This window comes from Scyliorhinus canicula, chromosome 8 (genome assembly GCF_902713615.1).
Source record: "Scyliorhinus canicula chromosome 8, sScyCan1.1, whole genome shotgun sequence".
In the NCBI taxonomy this organism is placed as follows: domain Eukaryota; kingdom Metazoa; phylum Chordata; class Chondrichthyes; order Carcharhiniformes; family Scyliorhinidae; genus Scyliorhinus; species Scyliorhinus canicula.
The window spans coordinates 136,925,617-136,947,345 of record NC_052153.1 but is presented as its reverse complement, the minus strand read 5'-3'; the positions used below and the strand labels follow the sequence as shown (position 1 = coordinate 136,947,345).

General features: G+C 51.1%; 1 protein-coding gene across 5 annotated transcripts in view; it reads right to left on the bottom strand.

Annotated features, from left to right (window-relative positions):
• The window catches only part of LOC119970525 (ATP-dependent Clp protease ATP-binding subunit clpX-like, mitochondrial), a 92,155-nt gene that overhangs the window by 12,424 nt on the left and 58,002 nt on the right, over nt 1-21,729 (bottom strand). For 4 of the 5 annotated variants that reach the window (XM_038805293.1, XM_038805294.1, XM_038805296.1 and 1 more), the window contains 3 exons: nt 11,122-11,210; nt 5,846-6,010; nt 2,178-2,474 (listed from right to left, as the gene is read on the bottom strand). In XM_038805293.1, the coding sequence (XP_038661221.1) occupies nt 2,178-2,474; nt 5,846-6,010; nt 11,122-11,210 (551 nt within the window). The remainder of the gene's footprint in view (nt 1-2,177; nt 2,475-5,845; nt 6,011-11,121; nt 11,211-21,729) is intronic. The other variant, XM_038805297.1, reaches the window with a different exon arrangement.

Below are 21,729 nucleotides of genomic sequence, written 5' to 3'. Positions count from 1 at the left end.
GAAGCAGGAGACATGGTGATCTATTAAATGAGCATTTTGCTTTAACAAGGAAAAAAAGATTGAGGGGGGATCTCACAGAAACGTTTAAAATTCTAACAGGACTAGACAGGGTAGATGCAGGAAGGATGTTCCCTATGGTAGGTGTCCAGATGTAGGGGTCACAGTCGGAGGATATGGGGGAGACCATTTAGGTCAGAGATGAGGAGAAATGTCTTCGCCCAGAGAGTGGTGAACCTGTGGAATTAGTTGTCACAGGAAGTGGTTGAGGCCAAAACATTGTATGTTTTCAAGAAGCAGTTAGATTTAGCACCGAGGGCAAAGGAAATCAAAGGATATGGGGGAAAGTGGGATTAGGCTATTGAGTTGCATGATCAGCCATGATCATTATGAATGGTGAAGCAGGCTCGAAGGGCTGAATGGCCTCCTCCTGCTTCTATTCTCTATGTTTCTATATTTCTATGCTACCCAGGTCATGGCGGAAGAGGAGGTAATTCATTCACAAAAGGGTTTAAAATTGATCAGAAGGAAGTATTAGGCTGTCTGTACCTGAAATGGATAAGGCACCAGATCAGATGAGATGCATCCAAGTATACTGAAGGAAGTGGGAATGGAAATTACAGAGTTCTGACCATAATTTTCCAAGCTTCCTTCGACTCGGGAGGTACCACAGGAATGGAGAATTGCAAATATTACACCCTTGTTCAAAAAAGGCTGTAGAAATAAGCCCAGAAATGATAGGCCAGACAGTTTGCTCTCCATAGTGGGCAGGTTTTTAGAATCGATGGGCTGGATCTTACGGGTATGATTCTCACCATCAGCTAAGAAATGAGGCGAACTAGCCTGCTATGATACTACTGCCTTCCCTTTAACATTCAGAGCAGCTGGGAGGCAGGGTGATGCAGGGTTAGCATTACTGCCTCACGGCGCCGAGAACCCGGGTTTAATCCCGGTCCTCGATCACTGTCCGTGTGGAGTTTGTACATTCTCTCCGTGTCTGCATGGGTGGAAGGATCAAGAACCAGGGGTGGGATTCTCCCACAACTGGCTGGATGGCCTGACGCCGACGCCAAAAGCAGCACGAACCACTCCGGCGTTGGGCCGACCGGAAGGTGCGGAATCCTCCGCACGTCCGGGGGCTAGGCCGGCAGCGGAGGGGTTGGCGGTGCGCCAACTGGCACCAAAGGGCTGGCGCGAGTTGGCGCATGCGCAGGACCGCCGGCGTGGTTCCACGCATGTGCAAACCGGCCGGCGTGTTCCTGCGCATGCGCAGGGCGGTTCTTCTCTGTGCCGGCCATGGCGTAGCCATACAAAGGCCGGCGCGGAAGGAAAGAGAGTGCCCCCACGGCACTGGCCCGCTCACAGATTGGTGCCCCCCCCCAACCACCACTGAGGACTCACCTAGCTGGCCTACAAGCCAGGTCCCACTGTGATGGACCATATCCATTTCACGCCGGCAGGACTGGCCAGGAAACAACGGCCCCTCGGCCCATCGGGGACTGGAGAATTGCCGGGGAGCCGCTGCCAACGGCCCCCGATCGGCGCGGCGTAAACCCTGCCCCTGCCCAAAAACCAGCGCCGGCGAATACGGCAGCCGGTGTCGGAGTGGGATTCACGCCGCCCCCGCCGGGTCAGAGAATCCTGCCCCACAGCATGCAGATTTAAGGTAACTAAAGAAGAAGCAATGGCGACATGAGGAATAACTTTTTCAGATAGTGAGTAGATAGGTTCTGGAATGCACTGCCCGAGGGTGTAGTGCAAGCCGGGTCAACTGAGGCTTTCAAATTGGAATTGGATCATTATCTGAAAAGGAAAAAATTGCAGGTTAACTGCTCCTTCAGGTGCCAGTGCAGATATAACAGGCTGGTTACCCTCCTTCTGTGCTATAACCTGCTTGAGAGCAATTACAGATGGGTAATGAATGTTAGCCAATCCAGAAACGCCCATATAAATGTAAAAAAATTCTCTGAAACTGTACGTCCCATAATTCTGCTAACACGTATTTCTGCTTTAAAAAAATGCCAACACATTTTTTTCTCGTGGCAGGCTTGCAACTTGTAAGACAATAGTTTGCGCCATAGTGGTCAATTCTGAGTTTTTTTTACTGCTACCTATGCAGACAGAATTAGGCCATTTAATTTTATAGTCAGGCCCAGCTTCTGTTTCTGTTTTCTGCCTACCTTATCCATATCAAACAGCATCTTGTACTGAGTTATTATTGAATTTCGTGGTTCTGTCAAAATGCGAACTAACATGTCCTCATCTAAACTATGTAGTGCGAGAACCACAGGAAATCTTCCCACAAATTCTGGAATCATTCCATATTCTATCAGGTCCCCAGCCTCCACACTACAAAGCAACTTGTCTTTCTCTTGGGCTTCTTCATGTGCATTCTCTCCAGAGGAATTAGCCAGGCCAGCTGCTGCTATAGCTCGACGACCAGTGCCCAGGCTAGATGTTGCACCAAAACCTAGGTACTGGGTGAGGAAACATAGGTTATTTTACTTTACATTTGCTTTTACTTTACATTTGCTTCTCAGAGCTTTAATTGCACAAATTTAAACAGTTCACAGTTTTAAAAGTGAGCAATGTATCAACATTAATTTTGCTGAAGAGAGACACAGATTGTCAAAGCTTTTCATCTTGCATGCATCAGGTCAAACCCAAGAAAGCCAAATTTCAAATCATCATAGAACCCCTGCAGTGCAGAAAAAGGCCATTTGGCTCATCAAGTTTGCACGACCCTCTGAAAGAGCACCCTAATGAAGTGCATGTCCCCGCCCTATCCCCATAACCCCACCTAGACACTAAGGGGCAATTTTAGCATGACCAACCTCCTAACCTGCACATCTTTGGACTGTGGGAGGAAACAAGAGCACCCGGAGGAAACCCACACCGACATGGGGAGGACACACAAATTCCACACATTCAGTAACCCAAGGCCAGAATCGAACACCTGACCCTGGTGCTGTGAGGTAGCAGTGCGAATGCTACCATGCAACACAATAATTTATAATACAGGAGAAAAGGGGAGGCTGATTCATTGGCAAGTCCACTCTGATAGGCTGAGGCATTACCATGGAGAAGGCAACGAGGAATGTTTTGCTCCCCATGCTTTCAGTAATTAAAAGACACAAGGCTTAAAAATATTTCTTTTGTTTGCAGAGAATGGATCCCTGCGTATGAATATATGTCAGCCCTAGCGTAAATGAGCCACATCATGCGCTCAACAACATGTTCAAGCCTTGAGCCTTTTTTGAATTACCCAGCAAGCAGAAGAAGTCTTTGTTCATGGAAATACTTCAACCCATTCCAACAGCGGTTGTGGACTCCAATGGGCCCCCACTGCCACTAACCCCATCCTTCCCCCTTCTCTAATACCCCTGTTCCCTCCACCTTCCTCCCCCTGGAAAATTGCCACATTCTCCTACACTGCCGCCCCCCCCCCCCCCCCCCAACCCCCGCAGAGTGACCTTGCCAAAACCTGACAGCTTTTCACTCATAGGACCTCCAAACAGATACCCAAATCTCAATCCAAGGCTGCAGGTGTCTGTCACGACTCCTGGCAGCTGGTTCTGGGAATAATGGGAGGTAGGAGTCACTTGGTCAGAGATTGGGATTCCCCGTTTCTGGGGGGTGGAAATCCCACCTCCAGCCTATTATTGGATGGCACAGTAGCACAGTGGGTAGTACTGTTGCTTCACAGCACCAGGGTCCCATGTTCAATTGCCAGCTTGGGTCATTGTCTTTGCAGAGTCTGCACGTTCTCCCCGGGTGCTCCGGTTTCCTCCCACAAGTCCCGAGAGAAGTGCTGTTTGGTGAATTGGATATTCTGAATTCTCCCTCTGTGTACCCGAACAGGCGCCGGAACGTGGTGACTAGGGGCTTTTCACAGTGACTTCATTGCAGTGTTAATGTAAGTCTGCTTGTGACAATAAAGATTATTCTTATCAATCAATTGGTCATTAAATTGCTTTGGGCAGCCAGTGTTTCCCTCTGAGGGTTCCTGAACGGGGAATCAAGTGCTTCGTATAACTCAGCCCAGTGTCTTGACTGTCTGGCAGTGGCGAGAAGGGGTTCTGATAAAATTTCTGCATTGGAAGGGGGCTTTGACATCAAGTAGCATTGTGAGGAGACCAGGAATGCAAGAGTAGCATGGGGTTGGGGGGTGGGGTTTGTAGAAATAGATCAGTTGATTGAAGTGCTTGATGCAATACCTTAGTCAATAAAAAAAACTCAAACTCGAAATCAATTAAATGACAGTTACCTACTTAATGCTGTGAAAACAAACCTGTCAACCTTCCCCCACCTTAAAAAAGATCATAATGCCAAAATTTGCTGTTGCCATTCAATACTGCTTCTAATTCTTTGAAGTCCTTAATAAGGCAGGAAAGCTAAATCGAAGTGTAGCAATCCTTAAAGGGACTTAATCCCAGTTCCTGCATCAAAGTCTAGAAATTGGATGAGTTGGGAATTGGGACAGTGTTTCGCATGGTTAAGTCAGGAGACAGGTCCAATATACAGCAAAGAACATCGTGCACCTGAATGGCCAAGAGCCACTTTGTGACACAGTGCTGGGAAAGCAGCAGGAAGGTAGCAGTAAGTTGGATAACGAGATAAAAGCTTTGGATAGGTTAAAGGTATTTTGCAAAAACATAACGGCATGTCAGCTCAGTCAAGCAGCAAAATCTGGAGGTCTTTGACTTACAGTGCCAGTCAAGAGAGTCACAAGTTCGAAGCGTGGAAGACCTGTGGTGGGATCAGTTTTATGGGAGGCAAGTTTAAGAAGCCATTGCAAAAGGAAACAAGGGTTCCAATCTTTGAATACTGCGCTAACATTCAGTGGGATATTTGTGTCTGATGCCGGCAAAGTTTGGCGCTCTTTGGAATCTATAATCTTCTACAGCTAATAAGCTGGCACATAAAACAAAAATGGGGTCATCATTAATGAAAGAAACAAGAGCACCTTCTGCTGACTGTAATGGCAATGAAAGAAATAGTTCCTCATGTGCCATATAAAAAAGAATAGAAAGAAGATGTTGAAGAAACCTTATATGAGAGAAAAGTAGGCAAGGGCATCAGGTAATTATTCCCCCCCCCCCGGCCCCCACCTCAGCAATTTGATGGCATTCTCACCAAATATACTTGCAGCAAACATATGCTGGATCTCAAACAAGACTTAGGATGTGAGGATTCCATTTTCTGGAGTTCCCACCTTGATTTAAGTGCCAACATCCACCCTCCTCTTGAGGACATAACAGAGCCTGGCCCAGTTTATAACCAATCAAGAAAATCCCCCCTAAATTTATAGAATTCATCTTTCATTCATCAGAGAAAACCCAAGAATGCCAAATTTCAAATGGTCATCAAATCCCTGCATTGCAGAAGAGGCCCTTTGGCCCATCAAGTCTACACTGACCCTCTGAAAGAGCACCCTACCGAGGCTCATGCCCCTGCCCTATCCCCGTAACCCCATCTAACCTTTAGATAACAAGGGGCAATTTTAGGATGGATAATCCCCTAACCTGCAGCTCTTTGAACTGTGTGAGGAAACCGGAATACCGTGAGGAAACCCACGCCAACATGGGGAGAACATGCAAACTCCGGAATGGCTGTGGATTTAAGGGTCTCAGACTTCTAGCACCATTTTGATATGAAAAAAGTCAAATCTGGTTCAAGATTGTTGAGCTGCAAAAAATTCTATTTTGGAATTTAAGCCCATGAAATAATCTGTTTCAGACGACAAAGTCTATGAGAATTACTCTGGTAGAACCACCACTGAGAACATTCTAACAAATTCCCACACATATTGGAATGAACATTTAGTATTTAGAGAACTAGAACAGACCTTTTCATTCGTTCTCCTGCTGATTACTCTGTCCAGTCCATTAAAAGCTCCTGAACCTACAAAGAGAATGTTGGTGGTGTCCACCGGAGTAGCATCCATACGATATCTCTTCGAGCTCCGTTCTGGGACATTTACTATTGTTCCCTCCATGATTTTCAACAAACCCTGAAAAAAAGTACCGCAATTGTACCTTAAAATTGCAATTTAAGATCTCTTTCTGCAAACACCAGTGATAGATCCCAGCCCTACACTTAAACGTAAGAGTTAAGATACCTTGGAAGGCCAAATGATAAAATGATATAAAATCTGAGCAGTCCTTACCTTGGATACTTCCATTAGATCAGAAGATTTCTTCCTCACCTACTCCCAGGTTTGGTGCACAGATGATGCAGCAATGACTCTGCTCTTTTGTACCATTCTGGTCTCCATATGATAAAAAGAATATGAGGCATTGGGAAGGTGCAAAAAAGATTTGCAAGAATGATAGCAGAACTGAGAAGGTTGTAACCATCATGAAAGGCTGAAACACTTGGTTCTCTCCAGAAAAGAAAAAAACGGAGGCATGTCTTAAGAGAGCTTTTTGAAATTGTGAAGGTGCTTGATAGGTTGACATTGAGAAGATATGACCACTTGTGGGTAGTCCAAAAATAGGGGTCATAAATCTGAGATAATCACTAAATAATCCAGTTGGGAAGAAATCTATTTTAAAGATGTGGATTAGAATTAAAAAGCTTGCGACCACAAAGAGTAGTTGAGGTGAGTAACATAGAACATAGAACATAGAACAGTACAGCACAGAACAGGCCCTTCGGCCCTCGATGTTGTGCCGAGCAATGATCACCCCACTTAAACCCACGTAACCCGTATACCCGTAACCCAACAATCCCCCCATTAACCTTACACTACGGGCAATTTAGCATGGCCAATCCACCTAACCCGCACATCTTTGGACTGCATTTGATGCATTTATGGGGAATCTAGGTATGTTCATGAGAAAGAAAGGAATAGAAGGAGGACTGATAAAGTTAGATTAAGTAGGTTGAGATGAGGCTTATATGAAGCATAAACACTGGTATAAGCGGTTGGACCAAATGGTCTATTTCTGTTCTATAAAAATGATAGAATTCTATGTAGCTTCCATCAGATTGATCTGGTGTTGCCCTCACTGTCGGGTGGCCCTTCACATCATTCCTTTGTAGGACCTCTTCTTGCAGCACTCACAAGTAGCCACTCTAGTGTTTGCATTTGCTGCAACCGCCTTTTCTTCCTCTTCAGGAGAAAAACACCTTTAAAAAGAATCAGAACTCCTTCATGTGCTGCTGCTGTCAGAAAAGTTGCCCCGTAACCCGAGGGCAGTCACAGCACATCTATGGACTGTGTATGGTGACAATTTATTCAACTGAAGCTGACTGTGTACCACAGCACCAGGTTAGACCACTATACTACAAACATGGCAGATAAGGCAAAGGAAAATCCAAAGAACTTTTACAGATACATAAAAGGGAAAAAGAGTGACGAGGGAGAGGGTCAGGCCTCTTAAAGATAAATGAGGTAATTTACGTGTGGATCCACAAGAGTTAGCAGAGGTGTTAAATGAATATTTCTCATCAGTATTTACTGTTGAGAAAGGCACGAATGTTAGGGAAATAAAAAGTGATGTTTTGAGGAGTGTACATATTACAGAGAAGGGAGGTGCTGGAGGTATTGAAGCGCATCAAGATAGATAAATCCCTGGGACCTGATGAAATATATCCCAGGATGTTGTGAGAGGCAAGAGAGGACATTGCCGGCCCCCTAGCTGAGATATTTGAATTATCAACTGCCACAGGAGAGGTGCCTGAAGATTGGAGGGTAGCAAATGTTGTACCTTTGTTTAAGAAGGGCTGTAGAGATTAGCCTGGGAACTACAGACTGGTGAGCCTTACTTCTGTAGTAGTTAAGTTGTTAGAAGGTATTCTGAGGGACATGACCTACAGACATTTAGACAGGCAAGAGCTAATTAGGATATGTCAGCATGGCTTTGTAAGGGGAATGTCCTGTCTCATGAATTTGATTGAGTTTTTTGAAGGGGTAACCTAGACGTAGATGAGTGCAGTGCGGTCAAAGTTGTCTACATGGACTTTAGCAAGGCCTTTGACAAGGTATTGCATGGTAGGTTGTTGAAAAAGGTTAAATCTCACAGAATCCAGGATGATGTAGCCAATTAGACACAAAATTGGCTTGGTGACCGAAGCCAAAGGGTGGTTGTGGAGGGTTGTTTTTCAAACTGGAGGCCTGTGACCAGTGGTGTGCCTCATGGATTGGTGCTGGGTCCACTGTTATTCGTTATATATTTAAATGATTTGGATGAGAATGTAGGAGGCATGATTAGCAAGTTTGCAGATGACACCAAATTGGTGGCAATGTGGATAGTGAAGAAGGTTATCTAGGATTGTAACAGGATCTTGACCAATTGGGCCAGAGGACCGATGAATGGCAGATGGAGTTTAATTTGGATAAATGTGAGGTGATGCATTTTGATAGATCAAATCAGGGCAGGACATACTCAGTTAATGGTAGGGAGTTGGGGAGAGTTACAGAACAAAGAGATCTCGGAGCACAGGTTCATAGCTCCTTGAAAGTGGAGTCACAGGTAGACAGGGTATTGAAGAAGGCATTCAGCATGCTAGGTTTTATTGGTCAGAATATTGAATACAGGAGTTGGGACATCTTGTTGAAATTGTACAAGACATTGGTAAGACCACACATGGAATAATGTGTTCAGTTCTGGTCACCCTGTTATAGGAAGGATATTGTTAAACTAGAAAACGTGCAGAAGAGATTTACAAGGATGCTACCAGCACTTGATGGTTTGAGTTATAAGGAGAGGATGGATAGGCTGGGGCTTTATTCCCTTGAGCGTAAGAGGCTTAGGGGTAATCTTTTAGAGATCTATAAAATAATGAGAAGCATAGATAGGGTAGACAGTCAACATCTTTTCCCAAAGGTAGAAGAGTCTAGAATTAGAGGGCATAGGTTTAAGATGAGACGGGAGAGATACAAAAGGGACAAGAGGGGAAATTTCTTCATACAGAGGGTGGTGAGCATCTGGAACGGGCTGCCAGAGGAGGGTACAATTTTGTCCTTTAAAAAGCAGTTGGACAGTTACATGGGCAGGGTGGGTATAGAGGGATATGGGCCAAATGCGGGCAAGTGGGACTAGCTTAGTGATAGAAACTGGGCGGCATGGACAAGCTGGGCTGAAGGGCCTGTTTCCATGCTGTAAACATCTATGACTCTATCTATGTTCAACATCCAAGGAGGAGTGGTCCCAGTGTCTCTGAACCTAGACAATTTATCATTCGTCATGCAGACTTTGTTACTCAAACCTTTAGTAACCAACATTATCTACTGACCAGTGCCCACCTGTCAGTTCCAGATAATAATCGACTTAGGTTTTTATGGCCTATTACTTGTATTGCAGAAATCTACCAGCGAGTCAAAAACCCAATGTCTCCATCGCTTAATCTTTTCCTGGATTTGTGCCTCAGAATACTTGACCAAATGGAATAACGGCAAATTTAGCTGGTTGATGTGTACGCCAGTACAGAAACCTGCCAGATTTGCCTGTATTGAAATGAACAGTGTAGAATTTCATGGATTATTTTATTGGCATGTGGTTCAATGCACCTGGGGAAGAAACTCAGGAAAATCTTCCCAAAAATGTGGAAGCAACACAAAATGTGCAATTTAAGTTGTAAATATATTGCATAATCATAATTATTACAAAAGTTATTGTTTCCTGTGTACATGCCTCCAAAACCTTTAGGTTGTAGTAACTTCTACTACTCTGCTGTACAAAAACGTATTTGGGCGAATACTCTGAAAAAAATATTTCTCAAACGTAGCTATTTGTCTAACTTCATATTTCCAATGGTCTGAGCTTTATTTTTCAATCAGATCCATACCATCTATTAAAGAATAACTTTTTTTGTTAGATATTATGGGCTATATTTTTGCAGAATAAGGAAATAGTGCGTCCAATTGAGACGCCGGCCCGACGATCAGTGGGCACCGATCGTGGGCCTGTCCCCTCCCGAGCACAGTCATGGTGCTCATTCCCCACAAGCCCCAAAACGGGCATCTCACAGCGATTTCACGACGGCAGCGATCAGGTGTGGTTGGCGCCGTCGTGAAACGGTCGCGAACGGCAGGCTGCTCGGCACATCCGGGTCGGAGAATCGCCAGTCGCCGTGAAAAACTGCGAGCGGCGATTCTTCCGAGCGGGGGGTGGGAGAATCGCAGGGGGCGCCAGGGGATCGAGAAATTAGTCGGGGGACCCTCCCGCGATTCTCCCACCCGGCGTGGGGAGCAGAGAATCGCGCCCAAGGAGTCTCAAATTGATGGACTAGAAATAAACGTGGAATGGGAGCAAGCCCTGCTTAAGTGTCCTGATTTAAAGTTTTTTAATCTTTCGTTCTTTATCCAGGAGAAAACAGGCTAAAGCTATCAGCGAGAGTTAAAAAAAGCACCCTCTGCTGGATTGCCATGATTGACAAGCTGTCTTTTGTAGGTTAGAAAGAAAGCATTGACATCTGTCCGTGAAGTTTCACTAGAGGTGTTTGTTGACTTTTCCCAAAGGATATTATGTCATTATGAATACTTGGATGGACTTCAAAAGCTACAATTATCTCAGTAGTGAACGTCATGTTCACAGTTTGATTGACAGTTTAAAGAAGCTGCTACAAGATTATCTATCTTTTGTCTGGGGAGTGTTTGTCTTTATAAGGAATTAACCATTTGAGGAGATTTAAAGGTTTGAATGAGTTTCATGAATGGGAGTATTTTGTCAAATGTGTAAGAATGAGATCTGTATTAGATTATTATAAGTTTATCTTTTTTCATCTCCACAGGCTCCTGAGACCTGCCATGGTGGATACTGAATGAGTAGCTCCAGAAGTGGCATGGAGGCTATGAGGGGACATGGGGTGGGGGTGGGGGTGAGGATGAGTGGTCTTGAATGTAACAGGGGGCTGTGAAGGGGCATGGATGAGTAAGGAATGAGGACTAGAAGGCTTAACAACTTTGAAAACAACTGGCACAAAGTCCCTGAGAACTGAGGCAGCCTTCTAACCTACCTAGCTCAGCAGTCACCTCGGATCTGTTTCCAAGGTTGGAGGCCCCTAATTCGCAGGAGCTAAAATTGGGTCTGACAGAACCGTTTAACCCAGATCGGACTGTCAAGACAGGAAATTTTCTCCCCGGTTCAGTCACACAAATCCAGCCATACCACTCACTTGCTGCACACCTTCTCCTCCTACGTCACGAAGCTGGTGTATTCCTGGAACTGCTCCAATCTTATCCATTTCATCAAGAAACACAATTCCTTATGGATTAAAAAATAGACAAATAAATATTTTAAAACAGTACTGCCTCACTATGGCATTCTCTGGTAGACCTATCACAACCTGCAACACAATGTGTGTTAATTATGGCTGCTCGGTTAATAGGTACTAATGATGCAGCATGCTCTCCAGGCAGATATTCAGAAATAAACTGGCATTGCCGAATAATCCATGGTCAGTGCTTCTGAATATTTCACGATTGCTCAAAACACAGCCTTTCAAGTGAGCAGGAACTGTAAATTTGAGTACTGGCAAACAGTGAAGAGTTGACACTGACAGTTTATCTGGTAGGAGAGAAGGAGAGGGTGAAAGGGGGAAATGGGAAGATACAGGTTGTGAGGAGGTCACTAGGTGGACTTATCTTAAGGGCCTCCCCTTATTTCCAGTTTCAAATGTACTGGGTGACATGAGCTTTGCAGAAGTGCTGCTGTTTCATGATTTCGAGATCCCCTAAATTCGCTGATATTTGAGAGCATAATGAATTTTCAGCCCAGCTTGCGAGCAAGCTCTCATCACTCTGTGAGCTGGCGACGTAACATGATGGAAAGATGGACCTAGAAATTCGATCAAGCTGTGATGTAGATACAGAACAATGGTTTTGAGCAGTGGCTTTGGTTCAACAGGGCAATTGCCAGCTCATTCTGTGCTGGAAGTGTATAGCACATTGTATTGTTATGCATCCAGGGCGTGTGCCAGAAACATAAATTAGTCGCTCTGCATATGCAAATAAGGAACCTAATGCCGATTTGATACCAACTTTGCAATATTTGACTGCCACTGAGGCTGTAGACGCTGCTGTTAGTCTCTTTAGACACTTGGCATCCAAATTGGCAGTCCTTAAAGGAACTGCTACAATAGGGTTGCTAACTCAGTTGGATTGCCCTGGAGTCCCCAGGGACTAGAAATAAATTTGCAGGACACTGCTGCATGCAACCAGGATAAAGATTGTAGGCCTGAATTCTTCAGATGGCAAGGTGTCACTTCCTGCCATCAGAAGAGTCGGCAGGGACATGTTCCATACTGACTCTGAGTGTCCCATAAGTCCATAAGATATAAGAGCAGAATTAGGCCATTCGGCCCATCGTGTCTGCTCCACCATTCAATAATAGCTGATATGTTTCTCATCCCCATTCTCCTGCCTCCTCCCAGTAACCCCTCATTAATATCTATCTCTGTCTTAAAGTGACTTGGCCTCCAAAGCCTTCTGTGGCAATGAGTTCCACAGATTCAACACCCTCTGGCTGAAGAAATGTCTTTTCATCTCTTTAATGGATTATCCCTTCAGTCTGAGGCTGTGCCCTCAGCTTCCCCCTCCCTCCCCCCTCCCTCCCTCCCCCCTCCTCTCCCCCTCTCTCTCCCCCCTCTCTCTCTCCCCCCCCTCTCTCTCTCCCCCCCTCTCTCTCGCCCCCTCTCTCTCTCTCCCCTCCCTCTCTCTCCCCCCTCCCTCTCTCTCCCCCCTCCCTCTCTCTCCCCCCTCCCTCTCTCTCCCCCCTTCCCTCTCCCTCCCCCCTTCCCTCTCTCTCCCCCCCTCCCTCTCTCTCCCCCCTCCCTCTCTCTCCCCCCTCTCTCTCTCTCCCCCCTTCCCTCTCCCTCCCCCCTTCCCTCTCTCTCCCCCCCTCCCTCTCTCTCCCCCTCCCTCTCTCTCCCCCTCTCTCTCTCCCCCCCTCTCTCTCTCCCCCCTCTCTCTCTCCCCCCCTCTCTCTCTCCCCCCTCTCTCTCTCCCCCTCTCTCTCTCCCCCCCTCTCTCTCTCCCCCCCCTCTCGCTCCCCCCCCTCTCGCTCCCCCCCCCTCTCGCTCCCCCCCCCTCTCGCTCCCCCCTCCCCTCTCGCTCCCCCCTCTCTCTCCCCCCCCCCTCTTGCTCCCCCTCCTGAACTGATCCCCTTAGGGCAAATTGCATCCTTTCCAATTTGAGAAATCCCGCCATATCATTGATCCAGGCCTCCACACTTGGGGGCCTCGCATCCTTCCACTGAAGAAGAGTCCTCCGCCGGGGTACTAGGGACGCAAAGGCCAGAACACCGGCCTCTTTCGCCTCCTGCACTTCCGGCTCCACCGCAACCCCAAAAATAGCGAGTCCCCAGCCTGGCTTGACCCTGGATGCTACCACCTTCGACGCCATGCTCGCTACCCCCTTCCAAAATTCCCTCAGCGCTGGCCATGCCCAGAACATATGGGTATGATTCGCTGGGCTCCCTGAGCACCTATTGCACCTGTCCTCGCCCCCAAAGAACCGACTCATCCTCGTCCCGGTCATATGAGCCCTATGCAGCACCTTAAACTGTATGAGGCTGAGCCTCGCACAAGAAGAGGAGGAGTTCACCCTTCCGAGAATATCCGCCCACGTCCCCTCCTCAATCTCCTCACCCAGCTCCTCTTCCCATTTATCCTTTAGCTCCTCCACCGAGGCCTTGTCCAACTCCTGCATCACTTGGTATATTTCCGAAATCTTCCCTTCTCCAACCCACACCCCCGAGAGCATCCTGTCCTGGACCCCACGTGGGGGCAACAGCGGGAACCCCGTCACCTGCCGCCTGGCAAACGCCCTTACCTGCATGTACCTAAACATGTTCCCCGGGGGGAGCCTGAACTTCCCCTCTAGCTCACCCAGGCTAGCAAACCTCCCATCTAAAAACAGGTTCCCCAACCTCCTAATACCCGCCCTATACCAACCCAGGAACCCACCGTCAATATTCCCCGGGACAAACCGATGGTTCCCCCGTATCGGGGACCTCAACGAGGCCCCCACCTCCCCACTGTGTCGCCTCTACTGCCCCCAAATTTTGAGGGTAGCCGCCACCACCTGGCTCGTGGTATACCTCGTAGGAGGGCGCGGCAGTGGTGCGTCACCAGCGCCTCCAGGCTCGTGTCCACACAGCACGCCATCTCCATCCTCTTCCATGCTGCCCCCTCCCCGTCCATCACCCACTTACGCACCATCGCTGCGTTAGCAGCCCAATAGTACCCACAGAGGTTGGGCAGCGCCAGCCCCCCCTATCCCTGCCCAGCTCCAAGAACACCCTTCTCACCCTCGGGGTCCCATGCGCCCACACAAACCCCGTAATGCTCCTGTTGACCCTCCTGAAAAAAGCCTTCGGGATAAGGATGGGAAGGCACTGGAACAGGAACAAAAACCTCGGGAGCACCGTCATCTTGACGGACTGCACCCTGCCCGCCAGCGACAGCGGCAACATGTCCCATCTTTTAAACTCCTCCTTAATTTGCTCCACCAGCCTTGTAAGGTTGAGTTTGTGTAGGGCCCCCCAGCTCCTGGCCACCTGGGCTCCCAAGTACCTAAAACTCCTCTCCGCCCTTTTTATTGGGAGTCTACCAATCCCCTCCTCCTGGTCCCCTGGATGCACGACAAACAGCTCGCTCTTCCCCAGGTTGAGCTTGTATCCTGAAAACTCCCCAAATTCCCTAAGGATCTTCATCACCTCCGGCATTCCCCCCACCGGGTCCGCCACATACAACAATAAATCATCGGCATAGAGCGACACACGGTGCTCCTCCCCCCTCGCGCCAGTCCCCTCCAGTTCCTCGACTCCCTCAACGCCATGGCCAGGCGTTCAATTGCTAATGCAAAGAGCAGGGGGGACAGAGGACACCCCTGCCTTGTCCCTCGATATAACCAAAAATACTCCGATCTCCTCCTATTCGTGATCACGCTCGCCATAGGGGCCTCATATAGTAGCCTCACCCATCTGACAAACCCCTCCCCAAACCCAAACCTATCCAGCACCTTCCACAAGTACTTCCACTCAACCCTATCAAAGGCCTTCTCCGCATCCAGCGCCACCACTACCTCCGCTTCCCCCGCTACCGCCGGCATCATTATAACATTCAAAAGCCTCCGTATGTTGGTGTTCAACTGTCGCCCCTTCACGAACCCCGTCTGATCCTCATGAATGACCCGTGGCACACAGTCCTCTATCCTCGTGGCCAAGATCTTCGCCCTCAGTTTGGCGTCTACATTTAACAGAGAGATCGGCCTGTATGACCCCCACTGAAGGGGGTCCTTGTCCCGCTTAAGGATCAGGGAAATCATCACCCGGGACATAGTCAGGGGCAGAGCACCCCCCCCTCCCATGCCTCGTTGAAGGTCCTAACCAACAGGGGACCCAACAGGTCCGCATACTTCTTATAAAATTCGACCGGAAACCCATCTGGCCCCGGCGCCTTCCCCGACTGCATGCTCCCAATCCCTTTGACCAGCTCATCGAGCTCAATCGGCGCCCCCCAATCCCTCTACCTGTCCCTCCCCCACCCTCGGGAATCGCAGCCGGTCCAAGAAGAGCCCCATGCCCCCCCCCCCCCCCCCCCCCGGGCCGGGGGTTCAGACCGATACAGTTCCTCATAGAAGTCCCTGGAGACCCCATTGATATCTACCCCCCTTCGCACCACATTTCCTCCGCTATCCTTAACTCCACCAATCTCCCTAGCCGCATCCCACTTGCGGAGCTGATGCGCCAGCATCCTACTCGCCTACGCCCCATATTCATACACCGCTCCCTGTGCCTTCCTCCACTGGGCCTCCGTCTTTCTAGTGGTCAGTAGGTCAAACTTGGCCTGAAGACTACACCGCTCCCTCAGCAATCCCTCCTCTGGAGCCTCTGCATAACTCCTGTCCACCCTCACCAGCTCCCCCACCAACCTCTCCCTCTCTCTCCGCTCCCTCCTCTCCCTATGGGTTCGAATGGAGATCAACTCCCCTCTGACCACCGCCTTCAGTGCCTCCCAGACCATCCCCATTCGGACCTTCCCATTAACATTAGCCTCCAGGTACCTCATGATGCCTCCTCGAACCCGCCCGCTCACCTCCTCATCTGCCAACAGCCCCACCTCCAAGTGCCAGAGCGGGCGCTGGTCTCTCTCCTCCCCCAGCTAGAGGTCCACCCAATGCGGGGCATGATCTGAAATGGCTATCGCCGAATATTCGGCGTCCTCCACCCTCGGAATCAGCGCCCTACTCATAATGAAAAAGTCGATCCGGGAATAGGCCTTGTGCACATGGGAGAAGTAGGAAAACTCCCTGGCACTTGGCCTCGCAAACTTCCAAGGATCCACCCATCCCATCTGATCCATGAACCCCCTCAACACCTTGGCCGCCGCTGGACTCCTACCTGTCCTGGACCTGGATCGATCCAGTGGCGGGTTCAACACTGTATTAAAATCCCCCCCATTATCAGGCCCCCCCGTCTCCAGGTCTGGAATGCGGCCCAACATGCATAAAACCCGCATCGTCCCAGTTCGGGACGTACACGTTGACCAACACCACCCGCTACCTCTGCAGCTTGCCGCTCACCATCACATACCTCCCGCCGCTGTCTGCCACCACATTCAACACCTCAAACGACACCCTCTTTCCCACCTGGTCCGCCACCTTCATGTGTGTCTCCTGGAGCATGGCCACGTCCGCCTTCAGGTGCGCGAACACGCGGGCCTGTTTGACCGGCCCATTCAGTCCCCTCACATTCCAGGTTATCAGCCGGATCAGGGGGCTGCCTGCCCCATCCCCCGCCGACTAGCCATTACCCTTCCTCTGCCCGCCACACTCGGCCCGTTATCCACGGTGGCAAACCCCCGGCTCGACCCCCTCTGCATACTTCAGCTCCTCCTTGGCCATTCCAGCAGCAGCCCGGTAACCCCCCCCAGGTAGGGCCCCCCTAGCAGCGTTACGCCCTCCATAGTACTCCCGTAAGCCAGCTGACTCCTGCTGACCCCGGCAACTCCTGCCATTCCTCCGACCCCTCCCAACGTGGGGTTGCCCCTCCTCCCCAGTGCCCACGAGCAGGCTCTCCTCCTCCCCCTCCCGCTCTCACACGGGAAAAATGCCTGCACTACCCGCTCTGGCTCCGCCCCCCTCAGCGCGGGAAAAAACCCGCGCTTTCCTCCTGTCCGGCCCCGCCACCTCTAAAACAACACCCATTGTCGGCCCCATCACCCCGCGGGGCCCCATCACCCCGCGGGGCCCCAGCCCCCCTTCCCACCATCAGCTCTCCACACAGCCAATCTGCCCCCCTCCTCGAGCCCATCCACCGAGCCCAAGCAAAAAGACAGCACCCCACACACCCTGAAAACAACATAGAACCAACATTAAACAGAAAACCCCCCCTCAAAAGATAACACAGTTACACATAGACCCCCGCACCCAACCCTCAGTTTGAGTCCAACTTCTCGGCCTGCACAAAGGCCCACGCCTCCTCCGGGGACTCGTAGTAAAAGTGCCGGTCCCTGTAGGTGACCCACAAACGCGCCGGCTGCAGCATGCCGAACTTTACTCCTTTTCGATGTGGCACCATCTTCGTCCGGTTGTACCCGGCCCTCCGCTTAGCCACCTCCGCACTCCAGTCCTGGTAGATTCGTACCACTGCGTTCTCCCACCTGCTGCTCCGCTCCTTCTTGGCCCACCTGAGCACACATTCCCGGTCAGCGAACCGATGAAACCGCACCAGCACTACCCGTGGCGGCTCATTCGGCTTGGGCCTTCTTGCCAGAATTCTGTGGGCCCCCTCCAGCTCCAGGGAGGCCCAAGTTCCGCAAGTTCTTCCGCCTCAACCGGTTCTCCAGCTCCTCGAACCGCTCCTGCCACTTTTTGTGGAGCGCCTCATGCATCTCCACCTTTGCCACGAGGGCTGACGCCTCATCCTCTCTTTTAGAGGCCTGTTGTCGGATCTCCCGAATTGCCACTCCCTGGGCAGTGTGAGTCTCCATCAGCTTGTTGATGGAAGCCTTCAACGGCTCTAGCAGCTCCGCTTTGAGCTCCCGGAAGCAGCGCTGGAGAGTCTCCTGCTGCTCCTGCGCCCACTGCCTCCAGGTCTCCGTCAGCCACCATCTTGTGCCTCTTCCCTGCATTTGCTTTGGCGCTGCCACCGCTATTTTACTCACCCCACTCCTGGTCCAGGCCATATACCGCTGAGGGAATGTTGTTATCGCCTTCCCACGTCAGGAGCCGTCGAAAAAGTGCCGCTGGGGAACCTAAAAAGAGCCCAAAAGGTCAGTTCCTGGCGGGAGCTGCCGAACGTGCGGCTTAGCTCCGCATAGACGCAATCGGAAGTCCAGGAATACCGTCATTTCAATTCCACCTGTTGTGATGCAACAACAGAGGGAAGTAGAACCTTGGAAAATAGGCGACAGGTTTAGATAAAGGATCTGGATCGGCGCAGGCTGGGAGAGCCGAAGGGCCTGTTCCTGTGCTGTAATTTTCTTTGTTCTTTGTTCAACACCCTCCAGTAGGGAGCATAACATTCTGGCCACAGGAGCATTTAACAATTTTATTTTGATTTCTTTATTTCCTTTGACCATTTTTATTTAGTAGTTATTAAAATATAGTTGTGGAGAAGAAACAGGCTTCTTCACGGTCAAGAAAATCTAACATCATGAAAAGTCTGCTTGCTTTCCAATTGCTGAGTCATGATAATGGAAATGATGGGTCGACCAATAGATGTAGAATCCGACAGAGCAGAAGAGGCCATTTGACCCATTGAATCTGTACTGACCCTCTGAACGAACGCCCTGCCTGGTGTGGTGATATGATCTGCATACTCGTCTGCCATTGGGCCAGAACGTCGGCTTACCATTGGCCCTGGTCGGTCATGTGCCTCTCGACCGATTGGCCGAGAGGCTGAGTTAACCACGCCTCTATTAACGAGGTATAAATGCTCAGACGCCTGACGATCGTCCCTTTCCACTGTAGACGATCGCAGAGCTGTGTTCTAGTCAATTAAAGCCAGACTTTGGTAAATCACTCGCCTCGCGTACAATCGATGGTAGATCAATTTAATTGACTACGACTTTGAAGATGGAGTTCCGCATCAAGCCCGAATGCCTCCGCATCAGCCCGCAAACTCCCAACTCTGCTGAACTTTTCCAACTCTGGCTGACTTGCCTCGAAGGGTTCCTAGCATCTACAACCACCCCCCCCCCCCAACCGGGGCACAGAAGCTACACGTCCTCCACTCCAGCGTGGGTATTGACGCTTACGCAATAATCAAAGAGGAAACGGATTATGATGACGCTATACAAAAGCTACAAGGACAATTCATCAAACCGATCAACGGGGTATTCGCTCGACATCTGCTGGCCACTAGAAAGCAGGTCCCCGGTGAGTCTCTAGACCAATACAGCCGGGCCCTCTATGCCCTGGGGAGAGGTTGCACCTGTGTAGCGGTGTCCGCTACAGAGCACATGGAGCTACTCATCAGAGACGCTTACGTGGCTGGGATGCTGTCTCTCGTGATCCGCCAGCGGATGCTGGAAAGAGACGAACTCAGTTTAACGGAGACGCTGACTCTCTCCGCCTCCCTGTAGGTCGCAGATCTAAGCGCTCGCACCTATGACCCTGGCCAGGCCGCCTCCTGGCACGCTTCCCACCCGCCAACCGCCGCTCCCGGCCTCTCTCAGGCTTGTGCCGCGGGGCGCCCCGATAAATCCGCGGGGCCCTGCTGCTACTTTTGCGGGTACGCTAAACACCCTCGCTCGCGCTGCCCAGCCCGCTCCGCCCTCTGTAAGAGCTGCGGGAAGAAGGGCCACTATTCCACAGTCTGCCAGGGCAAAACGCTGGCTGCAGCGCTTCTGGAAGCTGCACAGCACTCTCCCCCCCCTCCCCCAGGCCTCTGCGAACGGCCTGTGTGCCTCTCTCTCCCCCAGGGCCGCCCCAGCCGCTCCCGACTCGCGCCCCGCGGGCCGACAAGCGCACCTCCCCGGCCCCTCCAGGCCTCTGCCAGCCTGCCCCACACGTTTCTCCCCCCCGCCCCCGGGCCCCGGCGCCCGACCGGCTCGCCTCTCCGGGCTCTCCCGGTCCCTGCCTGCCCGCAGCGCGACTCTGCTCCCCCCGCCCCCGGCCCCCCGCACCCGGCCTGCGCGCCTTACCTCCTCCCGCAGCTGCTGCACCTAACTGCCGTCCTGGAGCCGGCCTGCGCGTCCCCACAGCTGATGCACCTAACCGGCGTCCTGGAGCCGGCCTGCGCGTCCCCACAGCTGATGCACCCGGCTCGCCTCCTGGAGCCGGCCTGCGCGCCTCACCTCATCAGCTCGCAGCGCCGGCAACGCTAGCTCCGCCACCAGCGGCAACGAGGGCTTCCTGGGCGCCGCCATCTTGGGGTGCCGACCCCACGTGCGGGTCCTGGGTGCCGCCATCTTGTGGCCCCGACCCCACGTGCGGATACTGGGCGCCGCCATCTTGGGGAACAGACCTCACATATGGATCCTGGCCACCGACTTCCAGGTCTGCCACTCAAGGTCCCTCCAGCATCAACTCGGAAGGCGACGATGGATTTTCTCCACGGCCCGCGGCCGTTCAACTCGACCAGTCTCATCCACGCACGCTCGCCAAAATGACTACGCTGATCCACCTCAACGGCCATGAGACGGACTGCCTGCTGGACTCCGGGAGCACGGAAAGCTTTGTTCACCCTGACACGGTAAGACGCTGCGCGCTCCCTGTCCATCCCGTAACACGCAAAATCGGTTTAGCCTCAGGTTCGCACTCCGTCCACATCACCGGGTGCTGCATCGCGGACCTCACGGTCCAAGGGAAGGTTTTTACAAATTATAAATTCCTTGTCCTCCCTGACCTTTGCGCACCGGCACTCCTAGGACTGGACTTCCAGTGCAACCTGCAGAGCTTAACCTTTCAATCCGGTGGCCCTATACCCCCCCTCGCTGTCTGCAACCTCGCGTCCCTCAAAGTGGACCCCCCTCCCTGTTTGCTAACCTCACCCCCGATTGCAAACCCATCGCCACACGGAGCAGACGGTACAGCGCCCAGGACCGATCCTTCATCAGGTCCGAGGTCCAGAGGTTGCTGACGGAAGGGGTCATCGAGGCCAGCAACAGCCCCTGGCGAGCCCAAGTGCTGGTGGTCCGGACGGGGGAGAAAAACCGGATGGTCATCGATTATAGCCAAACCATCAATCGGTTTACGCAACTGGACGCGTATCCTCTTCCCCGTATTTCTACCATGGTAAACGAGATCGCGACATACAAGGTCTTCACAACTGTGGACCTTAAATCCGCTTACCACCAGCTCCCCATCCGCGCGAGTGACCAACTGTACACCGCGTTCAAGGCTGACGGGCGCCACTACCACTTCCTTAGGGTTCCGTTTGGTGTCACAAATGGGGTCTCGGTCTTCCAACGGGAGATGGACCAAATGGTCAACAAGTACGGATTACAGGCTGCCTTCCCGTATCTTGATAATGTCACCATCTGCGGCCACGGCCATCAGGACCATGACGCCAACCTCCAGAAATTCCTCCAAACCGCAAAACTCCTTAACCTCACGTACAATAAGGATAAATACGTGTTTAGCACCGACCGCCTAGCCATCCTCGGCTACGTAGTGCGTAAAGGAGTGATAGGCCCCGACCCCGAACGCATGCGCCCCCTGATGGAACTCCCTCTCCCCAATACCCCCAAATCCCTCAAACGCTGCCTGGGGTTTTTCCGCATACTACGCCCAATGGGTTCCCAACTACGCGGGCAAGGCCCGTCCCCTCATGC